Source organism: Petaurus breviceps, unplaced genomic scaffold (assembly GCF_028583685.1).
Source record: "Petaurus breviceps papuanus isolate PSGF00001 unplaced genomic scaffold, PetGlider_PUasm1.0 90752, whole genome shotgun sequence".
NCBI lineage: Eukaryota > Metazoa > Chordata > Mammalia > Diprotodontia > Petauridae > Petaurus > Petaurus breviceps.
In genome coordinates, this window is record NW_027187336.1 from 218,887 (window position 1) to 245,536 (window position 26,650).

Genomic DNA, 26,650 nt, shown 5'->3' on the forward strand with positions numbered 1-26,650 from the left:
GAACTTTTATCCAAAGCATAACGGGGTAGTGACTGGTGCTATATTTGATTGTGGTTCCAGAACTGGTCCCATGAAACTATAGAGGAGACACTGGTGGCAATATTGCTGGCAAGTAGAGGTCTGAAATAAGGAAATTGAGTCTATCCAACACAGGGTCTTCTCATTTTCTCACGAGCAGGAGTATTTGTTTCTTAGTTTTGTTTCAAGGTCCAGAAATGTCTGAGTAACCCAACCCAGGATCTATTCTAGGCTGAAATGTAAGCTGCATTATAAATAAAGCTTCCTACTGACACACAAAGCCCTATGTTTAGGGGAAGAGGAAATAGAAGTTGGTATTACCATACAGTGATCTCAGACATTCCATCTCTGTACAACTGTCTCCCTAAAAATGGGGATATCTCAGAGCAAAGAGCTACTATTGCAAGCAGTCTCTGCATAGGCCCCTGAGCCAGCTGAGGAAACTGGCTCACACCTTGGTCATCTTGCCAGGGAGAAAATAGCTTTAAGAGAGAATAAGTCAGGGGCAGCTAGGGGGCACAGTGAATAGAGCACCAGCCCTGTAGTCAGGAGGTCTTGAGTTCAAAATAGGCCTTAGATACTTGACACACTTACTAGCTGTGTGACCTTGGGCAAGTCACTTAACCTCAATTGCCCTGCCTTTCCCCTCCAAAAAAAATAGAGAGAATAAGTCAGACCAACAAGAGAACTTTCATCTTCTGTATGGGTATAAATAATGGTGTGTGTGTGTGTGTGTGTGTGTGTGTGTGTGTGTGTGTGTGTGTAGGGGAATTGGAGGAGGTGGGGGGGAGTATGCAAAAGAAATAGAGAATAGTATCGCTGGCTTTAAGGAATTCATAGGAAAGGAGCATCAGTATAGTGAAAGAAGAAGAATGATAGGCTAGTAATGAAGAGACATTGGTTTTCATGCTACCTCTGCTACTAACTCACCATGTCACCTTGGGCAAGTCATGGAATCTTAAGATTTAGTTAGCAGCTCGTCTGGTGGCCCAGTGGGTAGCATTAGTGAGGAGTACTAATGTTTCCTTGATGTGGACACTCTATTTCTGTCTCTGCAGTCTCTGGTCACATTTGCCTTTTCTTTTCCTCTTGCAATCACATCACTCTGTTATCTTCCACTGGGCTTGTGCTTCAACTCCTAAAGTTGTTTTCACGTGAAGTTCCATCTTGTGGCATCCTTCCCATTCTGTAGGTTAGCAAGTCATTAATGAAGTGTCTACTGTTTAATAAGGAACAGCACTATGCTAGACATTGGGGATATAAAAATGGAAAAACAACACAGGATATGCTGTCAAGGAGCCATCAACCTAGTTGATAACGTCAACCCTCTCCTGGACTGTTGCAATAGCTTCCTAATTGGTTTCCTTACTTCCGTCTCTTCCGTCTCCAATCTACCTTCCATATAACTTTGTTGTTCAGTCATTTTTTAGTCAAGTCTAACTCTTTGTGACTGCATGGGGCTTTCTTGGCAAAGACACTGGAGTAGTTTGCCATTTTTTCTCCAGTTCATTTTACTGATGAGGAAATTGAGGCAAACAGGGTTAAGTGACTCCATATAACTGCCAGATGGATATTCTAAAGCACAGACTGTCTTCACTGCTCAAGAAGGTTCAGTGTGTCTCTCTTACCTATAGAATAAAATATAGATTCCTTTGTTTGACATTTAAAGTTAAAGCCCTTCACAATCTGGATCCAGCCTCTCATTTCAATCTTAATTCACATTACTTTCCTTTCTCTTCTTGCCCCAACACGCTTGACATTCCAGTTAAACTGGCTACTTGTGATTCCCTTTACATGAAATCCCATCTCCTGTTGTTGTTTTATGGCTGTGGTTTTCTTTTCTTTTCTTTCTTTCTTTCTTTCTTTCTTTCTTTCTTCCTTTCTTTCTCTCTCTCTCTTTCTTTCTTTCCTTCTTTCTTTCTCTCTTTCTTTCTTTCATCTTTTTGGAGGGGGGAAGGCAGAACAATTAGGGTTAAGTGACTTGCCCAAGGCCACACAGCTAGTAAGTGTCAAGTGTCTGAGACCAGATTTGAACTCAGGTCCTCCTGACTCTGGGACCAGTACTCTATTCACTGCCATACCTGTGATTTTGTTAAAAAAAATTTTTTTTATTGATATCTTTTTTTTATATCACTCCTCCAATCAATAAACTATAGTGGCTTTCTATTAACTTCAGGATGAAATACAAAACCCTCTGTTTGACATTTATAATCCATTCCCCACTTCTGGCCTTCCAGTCTTCTGACACTTTATACCCCCTTACATACTCTTCCTTCCAACAACAGTAACCTCCTCGCTGTTCCCCAGACAAGACACTCCATCTCTTAGCTCCAGGCATTATCACTGGCTTCCCCCTCATGCCTAGAATGCTGCCCCTCTTCACCCCACCTCCTGGCATCCCTGGCTTCCATCAAGTCCCAGTTAAAATCCTGCTTTCTACAGGAATTCTTTCCTCAATCCCTCTTCTAGTGCCTTCCTTCTATTAAGTATTTCTTATTGATCCTGTATATAACTCATTTGTCTGTAGTTATTTACATCTTGTCTTGCCCATTAGATTATGAATTTCTTGAGGGCAGGAACTATCTTATACCTTTCTTTATATTCTCAGAGTTTAGCACAGTGACTGACCGACCAACCAACTGACCTTTATTTCCCTTATAAGGAAGAATTAAAGAGGGGGAAAAAATCAGTTCAGCAAAACCAACAAACATATGGGAAAAAGTATAGTATTCCATCACAATAGTCCCCCACCTTTGCAAAGAAGCAGGGGAAAATGCCTTCTTATGTTTCCTCTTTGGGATCAAGCTTGATCATTATGATTTCATATCCATAGCCTTGTCTTTTAACAGGCTGTTCCACATGCCTAGAATGCTCACCCTGCTCACATCTCCCTCTTAGAATCCCCAGCTCCCTTCAAAGCTCAACTCCCATGCCATCTCCCTACATGGGGCCTTTCCTGACTGCCCCAGTTGTTGCTTTTCTTCCACCATGAAAATTTACACATATTTATTTATGTACTTCCCAGTGGGATGTAAGGGACTATGTCGTTTTTGCATTCCTAGTATCTATTACAATGGCTTGCATGGAGTAGGCAAGGCAATAAATGCTTTTTTAATTGAATTACAATATAATAAGGGATATGCACTTTGCACACAAATAATAATAGAGTAAATGTTTAAATTTGAGCTATTCTCAGCAATACAATGATCCAAGACAATTCTGTAGGACATATGATGAAAGATGCCATCCATTTCCAAAGAAAGAATTAGTAGAGCCTGAATGCAGATAAAAGATACTTATTCTTTACTTTCTTTATTTTTCTTGGTTTTTTTTTTTTGGTCTGTGTTTTCTTTCATAGAATGACTTACACAGAAATGGGTTTTGCATGACTACACTTGTGTAACCTATGTCAAATGGCTTGCCTTCTCAATGCAGGGGGAGGGAGGGAGGGAGAGAATTTGGAACTCAAAATTTAAAAAAAAGGAATGTTAAAATTGTTTTTACATGTAATTGGGGAAAATAAAATATTAGATGAGATTTTATAAAATAAAATATTAAAAGCATCTTTAAATGATTAATTTTGTAGGAGAGGATAAACACATAATAGACCCTTAGAGGTTTGTAAAGGTGGAGTAGGATGGAAGGGGAGAATCAAGGGAGATTTTGAGAAGTTGCATCTTGAAGAAGCAGAAGAACTTCTAGGTAATTGTGATAATCCAGGTGAGAGGCAACCAACTGGACTAGGGGCAGTACAAATAGAAAAGAAGGGAGAGATGTTATAGAAGCATCAGTATTTGGCATCAAATTGAATGCAGAGGGTTAGGGTTGGGGAAGAATTGAGGATTTTATCAGAGATTTTGCAGAGAGGAAGCTTGCTCCACTATGGGTTGGACTAGATGGCCTTTGAGGTCCCTTCCAGCTTTGACATTCTGTAATTCCATGATTTCAAAGCCTACATGACTGATGAATGTTTGTACAAGCAACAAAAATCAGGAAGCAGAGAAGAGAAGCAGGTTTTGGAAGGAAGATGGATGCAGTTTTGGAAATGTGGAGATGGCAGTGTCATTGAACTATCCAGGTTGAACTGTTCAGCAGGCAGTTGGAGCTAAAAGGACTGGATCTCTATTTTTTAAATCAAAATGCATTGCATTACATTACATTATGTGACATCACATCTTCAGTTTTGTCTTTGTGTTTGAATCCTGGCTCTGTTGCTCTCTTGCTGTACTTTGGAAAAGAAAGTAATTTTATTTATTTGGTCCTGCAGAATAAAGCAGCTAGACTCCATGATATCTTGAGGTCTCATCCTCCTCTAACATTGGGTAATTCTGAATCACAGATATCTACCTTGCACAGACTAAATTGCTAATATGTGACCGTTAGCAATTTACTTAACCACTCAGAGCCTCAATGATGTCATTAGGAAATAGGTATAACAATAGTTGTGCTATGTATTTCAGTGGATTGTAAGGAAAGCACTCACTAACTTATTTAAGGTTATTCTATATTCTATTCTGTATTCTAATTCTATAACATTTCGTTAGAGAAATGTGAGCTTCTTGCATGTAAATCTGAAGATGCCTAACAACGTTTTTGTTGTTGCTGCTTTGTTTTTGTTTTTTAAAGGGAGAATCACAAAGCAGAGCAAATTAGTGGAATAAACTCTCTGGTCCTTTTATGAGGCTAAGACTGCTCTCTCTAGCCTACCCTACAACCACAGAAGGGGAGCTCAGAGATTTCCCAGGACAATCACTTGGCCACTCACAATCTCTTGCATCACTATGCTTGAGACAGATAATGCACGCTTTTGAGATGAATAGTTAAGGTCTCAAGGGACAGTTTATGATTGCAGATCAGAGTTTTTTCTGTGTGGTACTAACTGGCATGTACAAGAATAGAAACCATCTCCTTGGCCTTCCTGGCACCAAGTTCTGTTCAAAGAGATAAGTGGCACAGAAACAAATGACCAGGGCAAACAGAGTATCAGGACTGAAAGGGGAAAGAATAGAGGATTAAATAGACTTGGGAGGGAGAAGGAGAAACCCCCACATCCTTTCCCTTTCTCACTCACACTAAATCTATTCTTTGCCCTTATCAAAAAGTGACCTTCCGGGACCTTGCTCCTATACTTACCCACTTTTTCTTTTTTTAAAGTAAATTTGTAGTTCTCGGTTTTTTTTTTATGTCACCTCCATTTGCCAGTATGGACCTCCCCACCTGTACTCAGAATGACTATAAACCCCACTGGCTTCCTTTAGGTCCCATCTAAAAAGCCTACCTCTCACAGAAAGCCTTCCCTCAAACCCTCTTACTTCTAGTATCTTCCCTCTGCTAATTATTTCCTATTTGTCACATATATATACATATATATATATATATATATATATATATATATATATATATATAACTTGCTTTGTATATATTTATTTGAATGTTGTTTTCCCCATTAGATTGTAAACTCCTTGAAGGCAGGGACTGTCTTTCTCTCTTTTTGAATCACTAGCTCTTAGTCTAATACCTGGCACATAGCAGGCAAATTTAATAAATGTTTATTGAATTGAATCAAATGACATCCCTTATAATGAAGAATAAAAAGGGAGGTAAAAAAGTTAAGTTAAACCAGGCCTGCACAACCTTTCACCCACCAAATGATTCTGGGCAACGTGCAAAAAAATGTAGAGGAAAGCATCCTCTACATTTTTAGTGGGTCACCCAAAATTCTTTGGTGTGCCAAAAGGTTGTAAGTGGTCAATGGGCCACAGGTTGTGCAGTCCTGAGTTAAACTAAGCAATACATTAAAATCATCTAATATTATATACACTGTTCCACATTCATAGTCACTCACCTTGGCAAAGAAAGAAGAGAGAGAAGAGTTTTCTTATATCTCTTTTTTTTCTTTTTATCAGTGGTTTTCCCAGTGAGATATTTCACATTGCCTTCTACTTTTTCATTTGTTCGGATATGTTTAATAGTATCTTGATTTCTCATAAAGTCATTAGCTTCCATTTGCTCCAATCTAATTCTGAAGGAATGATTCTCTTCAGTGAGCTTTTGAGATTCTTTTTCCATCTGGCAAATTCGGCTTTTTAAGGCATTCTTCTCCTCATTGGCTTTTTGAGCCTCTTTTGCCATTTGAGTTGGTCTATTTTTTAAGGTATTATTTTCTTCAGTCAGGTTGTTGACTCTCATTTCATAATTTTCTTGCATGTTCTCATTTCTCTTCCCAACTTTTCCTCCACTTCTCTTATTTGGTTTTCAAAATCCTTCTTGAGGTCCTCTATGGCCTGTAAGTAGCTCATATTTTTCTTGGAAGCTTTTAGTGCAGAAGTTCTGACTTTACTGTCTTCCTCCTGTTCCATGCTTTGATCCTTTTTGTCCCCAAAATAGTAGTGTAAAGTTGTGTTGTTCTGTTTGCTTTTCATCCTTTTTTTGCTCATGTTGCCACTAAATTACTTGACTTTGGGGCTTTTTGCCACATCAGGATTCTGCCACCAGACAGGGGAGCTTCATCCCAAATGCTGGGATTTTCTTAGCTGCCGAAGGTATTAGATGGGTGCTCTCTCTGAAGACTCCACACACTCTGGCAAGCTGGTCGCACACCCCAGGACCTCTAACCTACACTGCAATCCAGATCCAAGCAGGTTAAAGCAAGAGCGATTACCCCTCAGACTGGTTGCTTGGTCCCCCTACAGTCTGCAGGCCAGGAGCTGAAGCTGCCACCTGGAGGCAGCTGCACAGCCACAGTGCCTCAGAGGCTTCTCACCCTGGGGGCAAAGGCCGACCGCACTCTCAAACTACTGTATCCCAAAGTCTGCACTGACCTCTCACTTTGTCTTTAGCATCTATGGGTTGATAAATCTGGAAATTGCCATAGCCACTGGTGATCTAAAGTCCCTCCAGCCAATGGCTGATCAGGCCTGCCCTGAGGTTAAAACCTCAGGCTCATGGATGCTGGGGTCGGCTCCCAGAGCACTGTGCTGGCTGCTCCCTGTCGGCCTGCTGGACGGTCCTCAGCAAGAGGTTAGCTTCTCTGTGTCATTTTGTGGGTTCTGTAGCTCCAAAATTTGTTTAGAGTCACCTTTTACATGAATTGGAGGATGTCGGAGCCAGAGCCCCATGGAGGTCCTGTTTCTACTCTGCAATCTTGACTCCCAGACCTCTATTTTTCCTTTAATTTTTTTTTTTAGTTTATAACATTCACTTCCACAAGATTTTGAGGTACAAATTTTCTCCCTGTCTTGCCCCTACCCACCACCCCAGAACAGCAATCCCACTGAATACTCCCTACCCCAATCTGCTCTCTCCTATATCCTCTCCCATCCTCCTTCTGACTTTTCAGTAGGGCAAGATGGGTCTCCATACCCCCAGTGCCTGTATATCTCATTTCCCAGTTACATGTAAAATACTAATACTAATAATTTTAAAACTTTGAATTCCAGATTCTTTCCCTTCTTCCCTTGTCACTCACCCTTACTGGGAAGATAAGCAATTCAATACAGGTTGCACATGTGTAGTTATGCAAAATATTTCCATAGTGGATATATTGTGAAAGATTGGCTATATTTCCTTCCATCCTATTCCGCGCCCCCCCAACTTGTCCTATTTTCTACTTTGACCCTGTCCCTTTTCAAAAGTGTGTGCTTCTAACTACCCTCCCCTACAACCTGCCCTCCCATCTAACATCCCCACTCTTATCCCCTTCCCCTACTTCCTGTAGAGTAAGATACCCAATTTAGTGTGTTCCTTAAGCCAAATTCAATGAGAGTGAGGTTGACCCATTCCCTTTTGCCTTCCTGTTCTTCCCCTCCATTGTAACAGTTCTCCCTTGACTCTTTTATATGAGAAAATTTACCCATTGTCTCTCCCTATCTCCTCTCATTATATTCCCCTCTCACCTATTAATTTTATTTTTTAGATATCATCCCTTCCTATTCAATTGATCCTGTGCCCTCTGTCTATGTATACATGTACACATATATACACACACATGTATTCATATACACATATACCCTCCTATATAGACATATATATGTATGTTTACATTTATATACATATATTCCCTTCAACTATCCTCATACTGAGAAAAGTTTCATAAGTTACAATTATTGTTTTTCCATGTAAATAGTTCAACTTTGATAAGTTCCTTATGATTTCTTTTTCCTTTTTACCTTCTTATGCTTTTCTTGCTTCTTGTATTTGAATGTCATATTTTCTATTCAGATTTGGTTTTTTCATCAAGAATACATCAAAGTCCTCTCTTTCATTGAATAACCATATTTTCCCCTGAAACATGATACTCAGTTTTGCTGGGTAGGTGATTCTTAGTTTTAATCCTAGCTCCTTTGAAATCCAGAATATCATATTCTAAGCCCTTCTATCCCTTAATGTAGAAGCTACTAGATCTTGTGTTATCTGATTGTGTTTCTACAATATTCAAATTGTTTCTTCCTGGCTGCTTATTTTTCTCCTTGACCTGGGAACTCTGGAACCTGGCTACAATATTCCTAGGAGTTTTCTTTTGGGGATCTTTTTCAAAAGATGATTGGTGAATTCCTTCAATTTCTATTTTGCCCTCTGGTTTTAAAACATCAGGGTAATTTTTCTTTGGAATTTCTTGAAGGATGATTTCTAGCTTCTTTTTTTGATCATGGCTTTCAGGTAATCGAATAATTTTTAAATTATCTCTCCTAGATCTATTTTCCAGGTCAGTGGTTTTCCCAATGAGATATTTCACATTGCCTTCTATTTTTTCATTTGTTTGGATCTATTTAATAGTATCTTGATTTTTCATAAAGTCATTAGCTTCCATTTGATCCAATCTAATTCTGAAGGAATTATTCTCTTCAGTGAGCTTTTGAAATTCCTTTACAATCTGGCAAATTCGGCTTTTTAAGGCATTTTTCTCCCCATTGGCTTTTTGGACTTCTTTTGCCATTTGAGTTAGTTTATTTTTTAAGGTGTTATTTTTTTCAGTCAGGTTGTTGACTCGCTTTTCATGATTTTTTTGCTTCATTCTCATTTCTCTTCCCAATTTTTCCTCCACTTCTCTTATTTGATTTTCAAAATCCTTCTTGAGCTCCTCCATGGCCTGTAAGAAGTACATATTTTTCTTGGAAGCTTTTGGTGCAGAAGTTCTCACTTCATTGTCTTCCTCCCATTCCATGCTTTGATCCTTTTTGTCCCCAAAATAGGAATCTAAGATTTGATTGCTGTTTCCTCTGCTTGCTCATGTTACCAGTCAATTATTTGACTTCTGAGCTCCTTGCCACAGTAGAACTCTGCTTTAGGAGAGGAGAGCTTTGTCCCAAATTGCTGGGGTTTAGACAGCTGCCAGAGCTATTAGTTGGGTGCCCTCTCTACAGCCCCCACAAGCACTGGCCCACTGGCCACACACCCCAGGACCTCCACCCAAGACAGCAATCCAGATCCAAGCAGGTTAAAGCAAGAGTAATTACCCTCCAAATGGTTGCTTGGTCTCCCTGCAATGCCCCCTGTAGGAACTCTGAAGCAACCACACGTTTGCTGTGCCTCTGCCACTTCTTGCCCTGAGGGCAGGGTCTGGACTGCATTCTTCAGTTCTTCCTCCCCTCCATGGTTCCAACAGTGTTCTATACTGACCTTTTATTTGATCTTTGGCATTTATGGGTTAATAAGTCTGGAAACCACCACAGCTGCTCGTGATTCACTCTCCTAAAGTCTGCTCCAACCACTGCTGGTCAGGGCCGCCCTGGGGCTAAAACTGCAGGCTCACACGAGGCTGTGCTGAGCGTGTGTGTGATGTGATGGACCCCACATGCTGTGATGGACCCTTCCTGTAGGCCTGCCAGGCTGCCTTCAGCAGGAGATTTTTCTCTCTGTCACATTGTGGGTTCTGTAGCTCTAAAATTTGTTTAGAGTCATATTTTATAGGTATTTGGGGGGGGGAGCTCAGAGTTTTCCTGCTTCTATGCCGCCATCTTGGCTCTGCCCCCCATGGCCCTCATATTTCTTGAGGTCAAGCTTGCATCTGTGGTTTTGTGTCTCTTCTTTCCATTTAAATAGTTGGAGTCATTGTACATGTAATTTTTGTGAGCCCACTTACTTCACTTTGCATTAGTTCATATGCCTTTCCATCTTTTTCTTTTTTCATTGTATTTATAATTTCTTATAGCACAGTAATGTTCTATTACATTAATATGCCACAATTTTTTTCATTCCCCAATGATGGGCATCTAGTTTATTTCCAGTTCTTTGCTACTAGAAAAGTGCTGCTGTAAGAAGCAAATAAGAAAAGCTATCATTTCCTTAGTGTTTTAAGGTTTGCATTATTTGTTTGCATATTAATTCATTAACTCATCTAATCCTCACATGTCTGAGAGGTAGGTGCTACTATTATCCACTTTTGCAGGAGAGAAAGTTGAGAGAAAGGACATTAAATGACTTGTCCAGATCACAGAGCTAGTAAGTGTCTGAAGGCAATGTTTGAACGCAGATTGTTCTCAATCCAAGTCTCTGCTCTATCTACCCTGCCACTCTAGTTGCCTACTTTTGCTCATATGCAGCCTTTCCTTTCATTATTGACCTTCTTAGGGGCTATGCTTAATACATGGAATGTCTGGGTCAAGAGGTGTAGAGATTTTATTCACTTTCTTTGCATAATTCCAAGTTGCTTCCCAGAATGATTGGACCAATCCATAGTCACACTAACATTGCATTAGTATACCCATCTTTCCACAACCAACATGGAGTGTTCCCATCCTTTGTCACTTTTTCCAACTTGTTGGGAGTAGGGTGGCAACTCAGAGTTGTTTTGATTTGCATATTTTTATTTTTAGTTATTTGGAGTATTCTGTGTCGTTAATAGTTTGCAATTCTTTTTTTGACAATTGTTCATTAATAGTTGACCTTTGTAGGCATCTCTTTCCATCATGAGTCTTTTGGAGTTGTCTTATAACCTTGCTTTGCTGAGAGGAGCCCAGTCTATCAAAGCTGGTCATCACACATACATTGTGTCTAATTGTGTACAAATTTCTCCTGGTTCTGCTCTTCTCACTCAACATCAGTTTATATAAGTCTCTCCATGTTTTTCTGAAGTCTCCCTGCTCCTTATTTCTTACAGCACAATGGTATTCCATTAAATTCATATACCACAGCTTGTTTAGCCATTCCCCAATTGATGGGCACCCCCTTAATTTCCAATTCTTTGCCACCACAAACAGAGCTGCTATAAATGTTTGTACATACAGGTCTTCCTCCCACTTCCATCATCTCTTTGGGATACAATCCTACAAATGGTATTGCTGGGTCAAATGGTATGCACTTATTTGTAGCCCTTTGGGCATAGTTCCTGATTGCTCTCCAGAATGGTTGAATCAGTTCACAACTCCACCAACAATGCATTAGTGTTCTAGTTTTTCTACATCATCTCCATCATTTATCATTTTCCTTTTTTGTCATCTTAGCCAATCTGACTGGTGAGATGTGCTACCTCAGAGTTGTTTTGATTTGCATTTCTCTAATCAATAGTGATTTAGAGATTTTTTCATATACTTACAGATATTTTTACTTTCTTCCTCTGAAAACTGCCTGTTCATATCCTTTGATCATTTATCAGTTGGGGAATTACTTGTATTCTTATAGATTTGACTCAATTCTCTGTATATTTTAGAAATGAGGCCTTTATCAGAGACATTGGTTGTAAAAATTCTTTCCCAATTTTCCACTTCCCTCTTAATCTTGGTTACATTAACTTTATACAGAAACTTTTAATTTAATGTAATCAAAATTATCCATTTTGCATTTTATAATGCTCTCTAACTCTTGTTTGGTCATAAAATCTTTCCTTCTCCATAAATCTGAGAGGTAAACTATTCCTTGCTTTCCTAGATTGTTTACAGTATCAGCCTTTATTATACCTAAATCATGCACCCATTTAGACTTGATTTTGGTATATGGTGTTACATATTGGTCTATGCCCCATTTTCCAGTTTTCCCAGCAGTTTTTGTCAAATAGTGAGTTCTTATTCCAAAAACTGGAGTTTTTCAAACAGTAGATTACTATAATCATTGACTGCTGAGTCTCGTGTACCCAATCTATTCCATTGATCTATTCCTCAGCCAGTACCAAGTAGTTTTGATGACTGCTGCTTTATAATACAGATTAAAATCTAGTATGGTTAGCCCACCTTCCCTAGCATTTCTTTTCATCAATTCCCTTAATATTCTGGACCTTTTGTTCTTCCAAATGAATTTTATTATTATTTTTTTTCTAGCTCTATAAAGTAATTTTTTGGTAGATTGATTGGTATGGCACTAAATATATAATTTAATTTAGGTAAAATTGTCATTTTTCATGTATTCTTTAAACATTTTATTTATATTATTTTTATATCCTCGATTTCTGATTCCCACTTCTCCTACCTATTGAGCCACTACTTGTAAGAATGAATAAAAAAAAGAAAGAGAAACATTTAATCAAAATTATATGTAATATTCTACCATTATTTCCCATGTTTGCAAAGAAAGGAGGCAGGTGCATTTTCCTAACAATTCTCCAGGGTGATGCTTGGTCATTCCAATTTAACATTATTGTAGTAATTTTATAAATCATTTTCATGCTTTTTCTCAATTCATTTTGCATCAGTTCATGTTTAGTCTTCCCATCTTTTTAAATCTCTCCCTCAACACTGGCTCCATCTTACTTGCCTATTAGCAGGCTTTGTTGTTCAGTTGTTTTCAGTCGTCTGACATTTTGTGACCCCATTTGGGTTTGTTTTTTTTTTAGCAAAAATACTAGAGTGGTTTGCCATTTCCTTCTCCAGATCATTTAGCAGATGAAGAAACTGAGGCCAACAGGGTTCAGTGACTTGCCCAGGGTCACACAGCTGGTAAGTGTCTGAGGCCAGATTTGAACTCAGAAAGATGAGTTTTCCTGACTTTAGGTCCAGTTCTCTACCCATTGCTCCACCTAGCTGCATACTTAGATCTCTCCAATTCTAAAATGTCAAAGAATTGAGTTTATGTGTGTGTGTGTGTATGACATTCTCATTAACTTCAAGCACTTATATATATGGTATATAATATATGTGGTATAAAATATATACTACTATTTTGCTGCAGATGACTCCCAAATTTATATATTAAGTTTTGACCTTTTTTCTGAGCTCCTAATCTGTGTCTTCAATGACCACAGAACATCCACAGGTGAATTTTCCAGTTGAAATTCAACATGTTCAAAACCCAGCTGGTTGTCTTTCTCCCTCAATCCATTCTTCTACTTCTGACTTTAATATTTCTCTCTGTGGTGCCACTGGACTCTCATACCTAATATTCTTGAGACTTCAAAAAATTCTTCCCCCTCACCTTGCATATATAGTCAGTTACCATAGGATTATGGGACTAAATCTGAAGGGGAGTTCAGAGGCTGTCTAGTCCAGCCCCTTAATTTTACAGATGAGGAAATTGAGACCCAGTGAGGCTAAGTGAATTGCCTAAGGTAACATAGCTAGTAAGTGTCAGAAGTGGGATTTGAACTTGGGTCTTCAGACTCCAAAGCTAAGTCTTTTTCCACTATACCAAGCTATTAATTTCTCTTCTGTATACCTCTTACATGTATCTCCTTTCCTATATTTTCATTGCCACCATTCCAGTAGAGGCCACTTAGAAGAATCCTAGCAATAGTCTTTGTGTAGATCTTCACAACTCTTCTCTCTCCTTTTCCTATTCTGCTCTTCCTTCACACCCCTCTTATGCAAAGAACTGGTTATATTATTTCTCCATGCAAAAAATCTGTATGGGTTCCTTATTACTTCCCAAGTAAAGGTCTTATATAAAACTAAAAGTCATCAAAGGATATTTATCTTAAAATATTCCATAATTCATGCTTATCAATAGCTGACTGGTTATGAATGAATAAATGAAAAAGTATTTGTAAAGTGTTTACTATGTACAAATACATAAACAAAAATAAGACAGACCCTGCTCTCAGGGCACTCACTTTCTAGTGGGGGACACAACACATAGAGAAGAGTTTAGGGTGTAGTGAAGTGGCAAAACAGGTGGTCATACATCTTTTTAAATGTCATCTTTGCTAATAAAATCATATCAGTTTCTGATATCTAATCATTTAACAGTGCCAAGGACTTTGGAAGTAAAGCTTTTTTTTTAGTAGTTGTGGAATAAGTTGCAAGACTGCATCTTCCTAAGGGTCACTTCTGAGGATAATAACTGAAGGGAGCGAGGAGGGTGGACTGGTAGTAGGACCAAGTGGTTTGAGGTAGAGACAGGGATTGGGGGAAGTGGTGTTGCCATTTCTAGGACTATTGTCCATATCTGCCAGTTGGTGGTATTGGTGGGGAGGCAGGTAGACAACATATCTATAATGATTGTTCACTTAAGTGATAGTTGGAGGTGCTGGGTTGGAAGCAGAACCAGAGGTTTTGGGTGCACTGTTATTCCCAAGGCTCCTGGATTCAGGGTCCAGAGTTAGTTCTACTGGGGTCTGAGGGGAGGTAGCAGTTTGACTCGCCTGGTACCCATTGCCTCAGTCTCTTCCTCAGAGCTCCTTACTGTTTCAGGTAGGTTTATTTGCCTTACCTGTAGTTGGCAATTGGGTAGGAATGACTGGCCCCTTTCAACAAGAATTACTTCCCCAGATGCTGACTTCTGGGGCAATATCAGCTATTTCCATTTCCTTCTCAGTTTACAAGGATGCGTTTTTTTTTTCCCCTTTGTGTTCTAATGGTCATTTCTGGGATTAAGAATAGTCAAAAATACAATGTGAACATGTACAGACATGTTTACTCAATGTCTTTTTGAGCACCTATAGTGTGATCAGCCCTAAATTTGTCAGATTACAAGAGAAGGTAAATGGGTATTGTACTTGGTGCTGAGTAGAATGCCTAACACTGATTCCAGGCCTGATATTCTATTCACTTTGCCACCTAGTATAACCATGGACAAATTACTAAAATTCTCATGTTACCTACTTCATAGGATTGATGGAAGGAAAGTGGTTTATAAACCTCAATGTACTATATAAAGAAGAGCTGACTCCTCTCAACTAACTCTCAGCTGTTTTGTGGAGTTTTTTGATAGAGTGTTGGGCCTAGACTCAGAAAACATCTGAGTTCAGAAATAACCTCAGACACTGACTAGCTGTGTAACCCTGGGCAAATCACTTAACCTCTATCTGCCTCAGTTTCCCTAACTGTAAAATAGGATAGTAATAGCACCTACCTCTCAGGGTTGTTGTGAGAATTATATAATATTTGTAAAGCACTTAGCACAAAGTAGGTGCTTAGGACAGAAGAGAAGTCATTGTGGGTGGAGGGTCACCTCAGAAGCCTTTGTCTCAGCTGCCACCATTACCTCCCCTGTCTCTGCTGCCCAAGTTCCCACCACCCCCAGCCCATCAAACAGCTCCCACCTTCAAACAAAGAGTAGAAGATGGGAGAGATATTCAAGAATAGTATCCTACCAAGATATCTGTGATAATAGAAATTTACAAGAATGAGAAGCAACTTACTGTACTGGATAAAACAAATTCCTTGTATCAGATCATGTCAACATGAGTGAACTAATCAAAAATAATTAGAAGATGCCTACAGCTGAATGCTAATTAAGCTCTCTTCCTTATTGGTGAATGGATACAACATGGTGAGCATTTAAATACCTATTTCTGAAGTGTATGAAAGTGAGAAGAATAGCAGGTGAGTAGGGGCTGCAGTGAATAGAGCAGCACCAGCCCTGGAGTCAGGAGGACATGAGTTGAAATCCGGCCTCAGACACTTGACACAAAAGCTAGCCATGTGACCTTGGGCAAGTCACTTAATCCCAAATGCCTTCCAAAAAGCCAAAAAAAAAAAAAGGTGAGAAGAATGGATTTTTGAATATGGTATATGCCTCTCAAGAGACATTTGAAAAGAAGAAATTTACAGTATAAGACTTAGTACAAAGCTTCTATACTAGAATTTTTTTTAAACACTCACTCAGGAAAAAAAAGGGATGTTACCAACTAAGATTGATCAGGTCATCTAATCACAGTTCATCAAAATAGTAAGTAGTATCCTTTGAGATTTTTAGTAAGTTGTCTCTTGTATAATATGCAAATAAGTTCAGTTCCAAAAGCATTTACAATATAGCTTTGGAAAACTCCTGTTTCAGGATATCTTGATTTTTAAAGTTTTTGGTTTAGAAACATACTTTGTAGTCTAAGTTGCCAATAAATGGATATTTGAATGACTCTAGTGACTTTTTTTTAACAGGAATTTCAATTCCAGTTGTAACCTTTAAGCATTTAGTGAAATGACAAAGTCTTTGTCTGTGGTAACTGCTAAATTTTATAGAAAGGTTTCTGGTTACCTGTGTAAGGATCTTTAATTAGACTTGTCAAATGTCCTATCTATTTTTGTAAAGTCCTTTTATCATCAGTGGTTGTAGCAGAACAGGGTAAACAGGGAACAAAAAAGTCTAGCTTATTCTGGAATTGATGCATAGGGTCCAACTTTCTTGCTGTCACTTATTTAGTTTGCTTTTTTCTTTTTCATGGAAGTTTGTTTTCTATATAGTTATACAGAGAAACACCATGGATTTTATAGATAATTCAAACACTTTCTTTTAAATGTTTGGCTTCCAAAAAGTTCCTGAGGACAGAAGAATGGCATTTCTTAAATTGTGGATTGGCTCTGATTTAGCAACTTTCAAACCAGGAACTATTTCATTACATGATGGCCCTAGAATAAGTCTCTTCTGATGCAATATTAGAAACTACCTCATCCTAGAACCTTGGAGCTTTAAAATTCATTTTGCTCTGCCTTGCAACTTTTAGATTAAATCTGCAGTCTGTTTGTTATGTTTAATGGGAAAGTAAGTGCTTCATTAAAATATTTTATTAAAATTTTAACTGTAAGCATACTTCAGCTATCATTGTTAATCATAAAAATGCCTCCAACCAATTTGAGAGTGCCATTTTGTAGAGGAGAATACAGCAAAGGGGTAAGGCTGCTTTCAACAATGTTTGTCAGTTTATTTAAAATCTTGAACAAAGGACTATAAATGCTTCTTGCTATTTGCATGGGGTTGACAACTTATTTTCATGGAGTGTCACAGAAAGCTCATTGTCATACCACTTGGACTGAAATATATATATTACAGATCCCCTAAAATCACCCTTGTATATTTTGATGTGTGTGAAATAAATACAACTGTTAGTGCAAGTTATTTACTAAAATGGAAAAAAGTAATATTACTGCAGCATGGTATTATAGTTAATATATATATTGCAACTTGTTTGCCTATGTTCACCTTCTAAATGTATCTGTCCATAAAGCTAAATTTTCTCTTTTTTCTTTTCTAAGCTTTTATTTAGCACTCTATTTTTCCCCAGTTACATCTAAAAACAATTTTTAAGGGTGGCTAGGTGGTACAGTGAAGAGAGCACCGGCCCTGGAGTCAGGAGGACCTGAGTTTAAATCCTACTTCAGGCACTTCACACACACACACACACACACACACACACACACAAACTAGCCATGTGACCTTGGGCAAGTCACTTAACCCCAATTGCCCTACCTTCCCCGCTCCAAAAAATAAAAATAAAGACAATTTTTAACATTTGTTTTTAAAACTTTGAATTCCAAATTCTCTCCCTTCCTCCCTCCCCACTTCCCCTGCCCCTTTGAGAAGGCAAGCAATTCCATATAGGTTATACATGTGTAGTCATGCAAAACATTCATAATAGTCATGTTGTAAAAGAAAACAGAGACAAGAAAAAGAAAGAAAGTAAAAATAAAGTATGTTTCAATCTATATTCAGTCACCATCAGTTCTTTCTAGGGGGAGGGATAGCAGTTTTCATCAAAAGTCCTTCAGAAGGGGCAGCCAGGTGGCTCAGCGAGTAAGAGCACTGGTTCCAGTGTTGGGACGACCTGGAGATCGAATCCCGGGCTCAGACACTCAGCACCACACCCAGAAATAACTGGCCTTGTAACCTTGAGCAAGTTACTTAACCCCAATTGCTTAAAAAAAAAAAAGTCCTTCAGAGTTGTCTTGGATCATTGTATTGCTGAGAATAGCTAATTCAATCATCTTACAATATTGCTCTTACATTGTACACAGTACATTTTACTTTGCATCAGCCCATACAAGCATCCTGTTCATCATTTCTTATATTACAATAGTACTCCATCATAATCACATACCATAACTTGTTCAGCCATACCTTCAAAGGATATCTCCTCAATTTCTAATTTTCCCCCCTTTTTTGGAGGAGGGAGGGCAGGGCAATTGGCTTAAGTGACTTGCCCAAGGTCACATGGCTAGTAAGTGTTAAGTGTCTGGGGATGATTTTGAACTTAGGTCCCCCTGACTCCAGCGCTCTATTCACTATGCTCAATTTCTAATTCTTTACCCCTAGAAAAGAGCTACTAGAAATATTTTTGTACATACAGGTCCCTTTTCTTCTTTCTTTTTTTTAATCTCTTTTAGGAAACAGACCTAGTAGTGGTATTGCTAGGTCAAAGAGTATGCATGATTTTATACCCTTTTAGGCATAGTTCCAAAGTGCTCTACTGAATGGTTAAATCAGTTCACAACTCTGCCAACAGTACAATAATGTCTCATTTTTTCCCATTTGGCCAGAGCAACCAATGCCTGCTGGGAAGAGAAGAAGAGAAAATTGTGTGTTTCTCCCTGTTTATTTTAATGATGCCCTTTGAGGGAAAGAATTTTGTTTTGTGAGTCAGGAGATCTGGGTTCTGGGGCCAGCTCTGTTAATGTACAGTATGACTTGATTAAGTCACTTATTTCTGATCTTCAGTTTTCTTATATGGAAAATATAATATGGAAAAATTAAAGCTAAATTATCATGTGTGTATTTTTATTGCATTGTAAATTCTTAATCAACCTGTCTTGTTGGGTTGTATAAGAGTTTCACTTTTAACTCAATACCTGACATCAATCTTGCAATTGCTATGTGATCAAAAGGGTTCCTGTAAGATATGCTGCTTTTTAAATTTAATACCATGAGCATAGAGGTGAAACATATCCCAAGTTAAAACAACAAAGTTGGCATGTGAGCGCTAGGTGGCGCTGTGTATAGAGTGCCATACCTGGAGTCAGGAAGATTCATCTTCATGAGTCCAAATCTGGTCTCAGATGCTTACTAGCTGTGTGACCGTGGGCAAGTCACTTAACCCTGTTCACCTAAGTTTCCTCATCTGTCACATGAGCTGGAGAAGGATACGGCAAACCACTCCAGTAGGTTTGCCAAGAAAATTCCAAATGGGGTCACAAAGAGTCAGACAGGACTGAAACAACTCAAAAACAACAGGTGCTTAATAAATGCATTTTTCTTTCCTTCCTTCAGCTCTCTACCAAGCCTATCCTTTAATGACTTGTTATATGTACCAATCCTAGAAGCCCTGAATCTAGAAATTCTCCTAATCTCCCAACATCCTGAGAATTCACAAAAATGATTCCAACTTTAGATATTCTAATTAGCTCCCTTTGTTCAAGTATGGATGGACAAAAAAAATAAAGTTCACTCTTAACTTTTGTTACAATAATTCTCTTATCTCTTAAATCCCTTCACAAAAGCCAGGGAGTGGATATTTTCCCTTCTATAGAATCTATGACTGAAGAGCTGACCAGAGCAACCAATGCCTGCTGGGAAGAGAAGAAAAGAAAATTGTGTGTTTCTCCTTGTTTATTTTAATGATGCCCTTTGAGGGAAAGAATTTTGTTTTGTGAGTCAGGAGATCTGGGTTCTGGGGCCAGCTCTGTTAATGTACAGTATGACCTTGATCAAGTCACTTATTTCTGATCTTCAGTTTCCTTATATGGAAAATACAATGGTTGGACTAATCATGGGCCAGCAAATTCCCCCAAACTGGCCTGCTCACCAAATCTACCATCACTGTTTTTTTGTACTGTCTCTGAGATAAGAATGATTTTTACATTTTAAAATGAAATTGTATTGTCATTTAAAATGCAAAAACTGTTCTTAGCTTACAAGCCAGTACCAAATCAAGTGACAGGCGGGGCCCTCAGTCCTTAGTTTGTTAACCCCCAGGACTAGAAATTTTTCTAAAGCCCTTTTGTGGTTGTTGTTTAATCTTTCAGTTGTGTCTGATTCTTATTGACCCCTTTCAGGCTTTCAGGCAAAGATACAGGAGTGGTTTGCCATTGCCTTCTCCAGCTCATTTTACAGATGAGGAAACTCAGATAAACAGGGTTAAGTGACTTACCCAGGGTCACACAACTAGTAAGTTTCTGAGGCTGAATTTGAACTCAGGTCTTCCTGACTCTAGGCCCAGTGCTCTATAAACTGTGCCACCTAGCTGTCCCTCTAAAGCCTTTTCTAGCTCCTAAGTGAATGATTTCAAGTTCACAACAGATGTTTTCTATTGTTATTACTGTTCTCTTCCAGGCTGCCCAGGACTATGGGACAACATGATTTGCTGGCCCTCCTCTTCCATTGGACAGACAGTGAAGGCTGAATGCCCAAAATTCCTCCAAATGGTCACTGGAAAAAATGGTAACTACAGAACTCATTCCTAACTAGGTGACTTCTCTGGTGAAGTATCAGGGATGTCAGGAAGGAAGCAGACTTTCTTCAAAACTCTCCTCCCTAACAGGTGAACTTCCCCAACCTGGATCCCAGGCCCTGATTTGGTATACTGATTCCAGCCAAGGAGCTCTATTGGCTTCTCACCCCCTTCCTCCCCAGCATATTTACATTGAACCTGGGGCCTTCTCAGTTCCCTGGTGAAGAGAAGGGAAAAGGTGAGGAGGATCTCTAAAGGCAGATAGATACAACTTAAACTCTGTTAAAGGCCTAGACCATAGTAAAGAGAGGTATTTATATTTGGTCTCTGCAAACTGCCTTCTCCACCCAAGGCCTCCTCTTTCTGGTATCCCATCTCCTCCCTTCCCCCTCCTCAGATACACTTGACATCAATGGAGTACCAAATGCTAATAATATAACTTATCAGCCTGATGCCTAAAGGTACTTCTTTGTTGTTCAGTTGTGGCCCACTCTTTGAGACCCTGTGGACCTCTGAACATAAAGCTTTCTTGGCAAAGGTACTAGAGTGGTTTGCTATTTCCTTCTCTAATGGCAAACAGAGGTTAAGTGACCTGTCCAAAGTCACACAGCTAGAAAGTTTCTGATGCTGGATTTGAACGTAGGTCTTTTTGACTCAAAGCCCAGCTCCCTATCCACTGTGTCATCTAGCCACCTGAGCTCACTTCTACATCCAATATTTTATGGTTCTATTTGAATAGACAGTGTGTTGTAATGGAAGGAATACTGGATTTGGAGTCAGAGGACCTGGGTTCAAATCCCACCCCTTCTGCTTGCACATCACTTCATCTCTCTGGGCCTCAGTACCTCATTTTTTTTCATCTGTAAAACGGGGGGAAAGGAAAATTGACTAGATAATCTGCCCTTTCCAGATCTAAATCCTGATTCTCAAAACATAGGTAAGAACAATCTCAACAGGAAGCTTTTTTTTTAGGAATTCTTAGGCAGGTAGCTGGCACAGTGCACAGAGCACTGGGCTTGGAGTCAGGAAGGCATGAGTTCAAATCTGACCTCAGTGTATGACCTTGAACAAGTCACTGAACCTCTGTTTGCCTCAGTTTCCTCATCAGTAAAATGAGGATAGTAATAGCACCTATCTTCCAAGGTTGTTGTCAGAATCAAATAAGATAATATCTGTAAAGAAGCACAATACCTGGCCCATAGTAGTCACTCTATAAATTCTAGCTACTATTATTATCCCTATTGAGTCTCTCTGCAATTTCCCTTAGTGGCAAATAATTCCAGGCTTTGGGGTTGCACAGTCTTCCTCATTGTTCTGCTCAGTTTACTACTCGGCTTTTGTTTGTCCTACTAGTAGGACCAAGGTTCCCACAATCCCTTCTATATTTCTACCAGCTTCAGATGGATGAAAACCCAGTCAATTCTTGCCTATCTTTCTGTACTGGTCTCTTCTACCTTACTATTTCTATTGTCTCTAGGTTTTTGAGGTAGGAGGAAAGAAAGGAGGAGAGTAAAGGCAGAGTGGCAAGAGCCTGAGGCAGAGAGTTTGGAAGCCCTCAAACCTGGGTCCTACTTGTTGCCTTTGCCAAGCTCAGGGCACAGCTCATTTGCTGGGCCTTAACTCTGGAATATAGGGTGTCTCTTAATATCTTGACAAAAGCAATCTTCAGACAGAAAAGAATCAGTCAACAAATATTTTCCAGATTCTGGAAATCAATACTAGATTCAGGAAATACAAATACAAAAATGAAACTATCCCTGCCATCAAGGAACTAACATGATTTGCTAATATAAACAAGCAAATATAGGAAACATACAAAATAAATATTGAGTGACTAAGAGGAGAAGTGTCACTAATGACTAGGGGAAATCAAGACATTTACCAATAGATAATGGGGCCTAGGTGAGAGGACGCTTTTTTCTAGTAAGGGATTTTTTTGCTCTGGGGTCACACAGGTATTGTGTAAGGTCCTGGGAGACCCTCACCTCTAAAGAGAATGCTGAGGTTATATCCCAGAGTCATGAAGAAAAATACTTCAAGCTTATGTTTGGCTTGTGTCTAAGACCTTCCTAATAGGGAATTAAAAAAAAAAACTTTTAAAATATTTATTTTTAGTTTTTTAACATTCATTTCCATAAGATTTTTGAGTTCCAAATTTTCTCCCCTTCTCTCTTCTCCCCCCACCAAAGATGATATTTAATTTTATATAGACTCTACATATACATTCATATTGAACCTATTTTCGTATTAGTCATGTTGTGAAGAAGAATTAGAACTAATGAGAGAAACCACAGGAAAGAAGAAACAAACAAAAAATTTTGCAAAATGAAGAGAGAGAAAGCAAATAATATACTTCAATCTGCATTCAGACTCCATAGTTCTTTTTCTGGATGTGGACAGCATTTTCCATCATGAGTCTTTTGAATCTTAGATCTCTGCATTACTGAGAAGAGCTAAGTCTATTAAAGTTAGTCATCACACATTGTGGCTCTTACTGTGTACAATGCTCTCCTGGTTCTGCTCACTTCATTCGGCATCAGTTCATGTAAGTCTTTTCAGGTTTTTCTGAAGTGTGCCTGCTCATCATTTTTTATAGCACAATAATAGTATTCCATTACATTCATATACCACAACTTGTTCATCCATTCCCCAACTGATGGTCATCCTCTCAATTTCCAATTCTTTTCCACCACAGAAAGAGCTACTATAAATATTTTTGTACTTAATAGGGAATTTAAAGGTACTTAATATATAAAGTAGTTTATGTGGCTATTAATTTCCCATACACAAAAGAAGAGCTTAAAAAACAGAGACTTAAATGAAACATGAAACAGTAAATCCTATTACACACTCCCAGGAGGTCATTATTTAAAACACTGAAAATATTAAAGTATTTATTGGAAATATACTAGAAAGATATAATAATATAATATATTTATAGAATATATTATTATATAAAATAGAATAATAGAAAGCCATTATTCCTTTACTTCAGCTCTTCATTGTCTAAATATCTCCTTCAAGGTCCACGACCTCTTATAAGCCATGCCGTGATTTGGGGTCATCCTTCTGCCACTGGTCATCTCCAAGAGTGTAGCTTCAAAAAATAAGAAAAAAAATCCTACCATTGTCTGTTAATGCCATCTGGTACCTCCTGAACTCAAGACATTGTCTCGAAGGCTAGAAACATTCATCTTGGGATCACTATTGGATTATCTTTGATCAGAGAATGAGACAGGCAAAAAAAAAGGCAGCCAGGATCTTGAGATTCAGTCTCAGTCTCATTCAGCCAGCAAATGACATACTTTTGGTACACAGCTGCCCCTGCTGCCAAGGTAGAGAAATGGCACCCTTCTTCCCAGCTCTGAGCAGTCCCAGAGAGACCATCTTAAAGTATTTGAAGAGCTGTATGTAGAAGACGTTCTTTGTGACCACAGAAGGACCGGTACCTGGTATTTAATAGGCACTTAATCAATGTTTGTTCTCCCTTTCCCCTAAAAAGAAAAGCTGAAGAGAGGCAGATTTCAGTTTGATATAATTAATAAGTAGAAGTATTTATATAATACCTTAAGGTTTGCAAAGTCCTTTATATTATGTTAGCTCATGTTTTCTTCACAACACCTGTAGGAGGTAGCTGCCATTGTTATCACTATTTTACAGATGAGGAAACAGGCAACAGAGGTTAAGTGACTTCCCTAGGTTCACACAGCTAGTAAGGGTCTGGGGCAGGACCTGAGCCTGACTATTCTGACTCCAAGTCCCATGGCCCATGCTCTATCCTCCTAGCTGTATAAGTATAAGGAGACACTTTAACACAATGAAAATGAGTTTTTTCTTCTAGTCAGCTTCCCATCAGGGAGGTCTTCAAACTAAATGATCAGTTGTTGGGGATGTGGAAAGGTTAGAAGAGATGATCTCTGAGGTCCCTTCCAGTTTCAGTTAGTTTCATGCTCCTTCAATCCAGTAGCCTCATTTTACAGACAAGGAACTGGGACTCAGAAAGAGGGATTGATTTGCCCAGAGTTAGTTAGGGGCTAAGCTAGAATTAAACCTAGATTTCTACCACTCTTCTGTCTACCTATCTACCCACTTCATTTCTGGCCTTCCTCACCCAAACTTTCTATAATCTCATCCCCTATAAATTCTTCTGCCTTACACATTCTCTCACCTTTTGAAGGGCTTGAGTGCTGAGCCTGAAGTGTTCTGTAAACAAAACACTTCAAACATTAAATTAAAACAAGTTTGATGAATTGAAAGAGATGCCATCTATTAAGCTGGACAAATAATCTCCCTAGGGTTCACCCCATGGATAAGTAGAGGAGACAGCTATACAGGCAGAGAAGCACCTGGCAGGGAGCCCCTGGTCAAAATTATTCCTTCCCTCTGGAACCTCTACCTGAAATCTCCTCTTTGGAGATAAGTTCCTTTGGCTTATGAAAACTTTTGTTCTCCTAGGGTCCTTTAGGAAGTCCAAATACTATTGGGAAGGAGGAGTCTGCCATACTCTAAGTTTATTATAAATCTTAGTGGGATGAAAGGGCAGTGAGGGTGAAGAATAAGGGAAGAGAAGGAGTCCACCAGGAGGTGGAGAGGGTCCTGAAAGGGGATGAGGGAGAATTGGAAAGACAAACTCCATCTTCTTTGCAATTTTGCCCATCCTATCTTAAAGCTACATCCTGTTTATTGAAAGTGGGTCATTTCAGTCTCATGACTTGCTCATTAGAAGGAGCTCCTCATTGGAAGAAAGAACTAGGTTTCTGGCCCAGATCACAAGCCCAGTCGGTCTTTCTGAATCCTGCCAGGTCAAAGCAGAAAACTGTGTTGAACAATCCTCAGGTCTGAAGAATTAATCCCCAGCCTAAAAAAGAAATCCTCTTTTGATCCACTGTCTGATTTCCTTTGGCCTCCAGGCACATAAGCAGATAATTGTGTATGTGTACTTGCCCTAACTCTTTTCCATCACTCCCTCCTAATTTTGGCCTCTGTTTTTTCAATCTTTTATTCTATAATTAAAAAGACTAGTGGAAATGGGCATATCTCTCAGACCTTTTCTAACACTTCCTCCAGAACTCTTTGCCATGAAGCTTATTTTCCCACCTATCTAGTGCCATTCAGTAGGCCAAATCTGGTTCTGGCGCCTTGTCAGGGATGGATTACCACACCCTGCCAGGTCTACAGCAAGGCAAAGACTCCTGAGAGCAGTCTGAGCCAGATTAAAATGTAATCGGGAAATGTGTGACAAAACAAACAAAAATATAACAAAACATAAATAATGCTAATTTAGAGTTTTCTAAGTTAATATAGGACCTCTAGGAATCTATTTCTATTTGAGGTTCACACCACTGGCCTAGATCATCTCCCTACTATAGTAGCAGGCCCATATCACATCTCCGAGAAAGAGGTACCCAGACTATAGAGGGAGGGATACCATGGCACCTGCTGAAGCCAGAAGTCAGATAAGGCTGAAAGTGCAATAGAAAACATCACATGGCACCCCTGAGGCATCAGTGCAGAGTAGATACAAGACAACTGATGGGAATCTATTTGGCTCTAGGTCCAAGGAACACTTCTTTCCACCCTCCTAGAGAACAACCTATGGAAGGAACTTCTGTCCTCTGGCAACAGATGCCACAACTGATATGATAGGAGATAAAAGACCCCTTAGGCAGCAGGTAGGAATCCAAAGGAGAGCCAAGTTGGATTTTCATCCAGATTTGTTTCCTTATCAGATTGTCTGTCTCCCAAGCCTCCTCTCTCTTTCCTGCCAAGCCCCCTTGGGGGTGGAAATCTTATTGAAAGGTTAGTATAGTAACATCATAGACCCATTAGAGAATCTGAGCAATTCTGGTGTGGCAAGATTTGTAAGCTAATTATCTTTCTTTTTTTTTTTTCATTCTAAATTTAAATTTCTTAAGTGACCATTTCCACAAATACAACAAAACACAAAAAAAGATTATGTACAAAACCATGACTCTCCATATCAAACCACATGTGCTCTTTCTTTCTCTTCCTTCCTTCCTTCCATCCTTCCTTCCTTCCTTCTTCCTTCCTTCCTTCCTTCCTCCCTTTCCTTCTTTTTCCTTTCCTTCTTTCCTTCTTTCCTTCCTT

At 39.0% G+C, this 26,650-nt stretch overlaps 1 protein-coding gene across 1 annotated transcript in view; it reads left to right on the plus strand.

Annotated features, from left to right (window-relative positions):
• Positions 1–26,650, plus strand: part of SCTR (secretin receptor) — a 91,441-nt gene that overhangs the window by 31,653 nt on the left and 33,138 nt on the right. Inside the window, exon 3 of the mRNA XM_069067761.1 lies at positions 20,425–20,532. Coding sequence (XP_068923862.1) covers positions 20,425–20,532 — 108 coding nt within the window. The remainder of the gene's footprint in view (positions 1–20,424; positions 20,533–26,650) is intronic.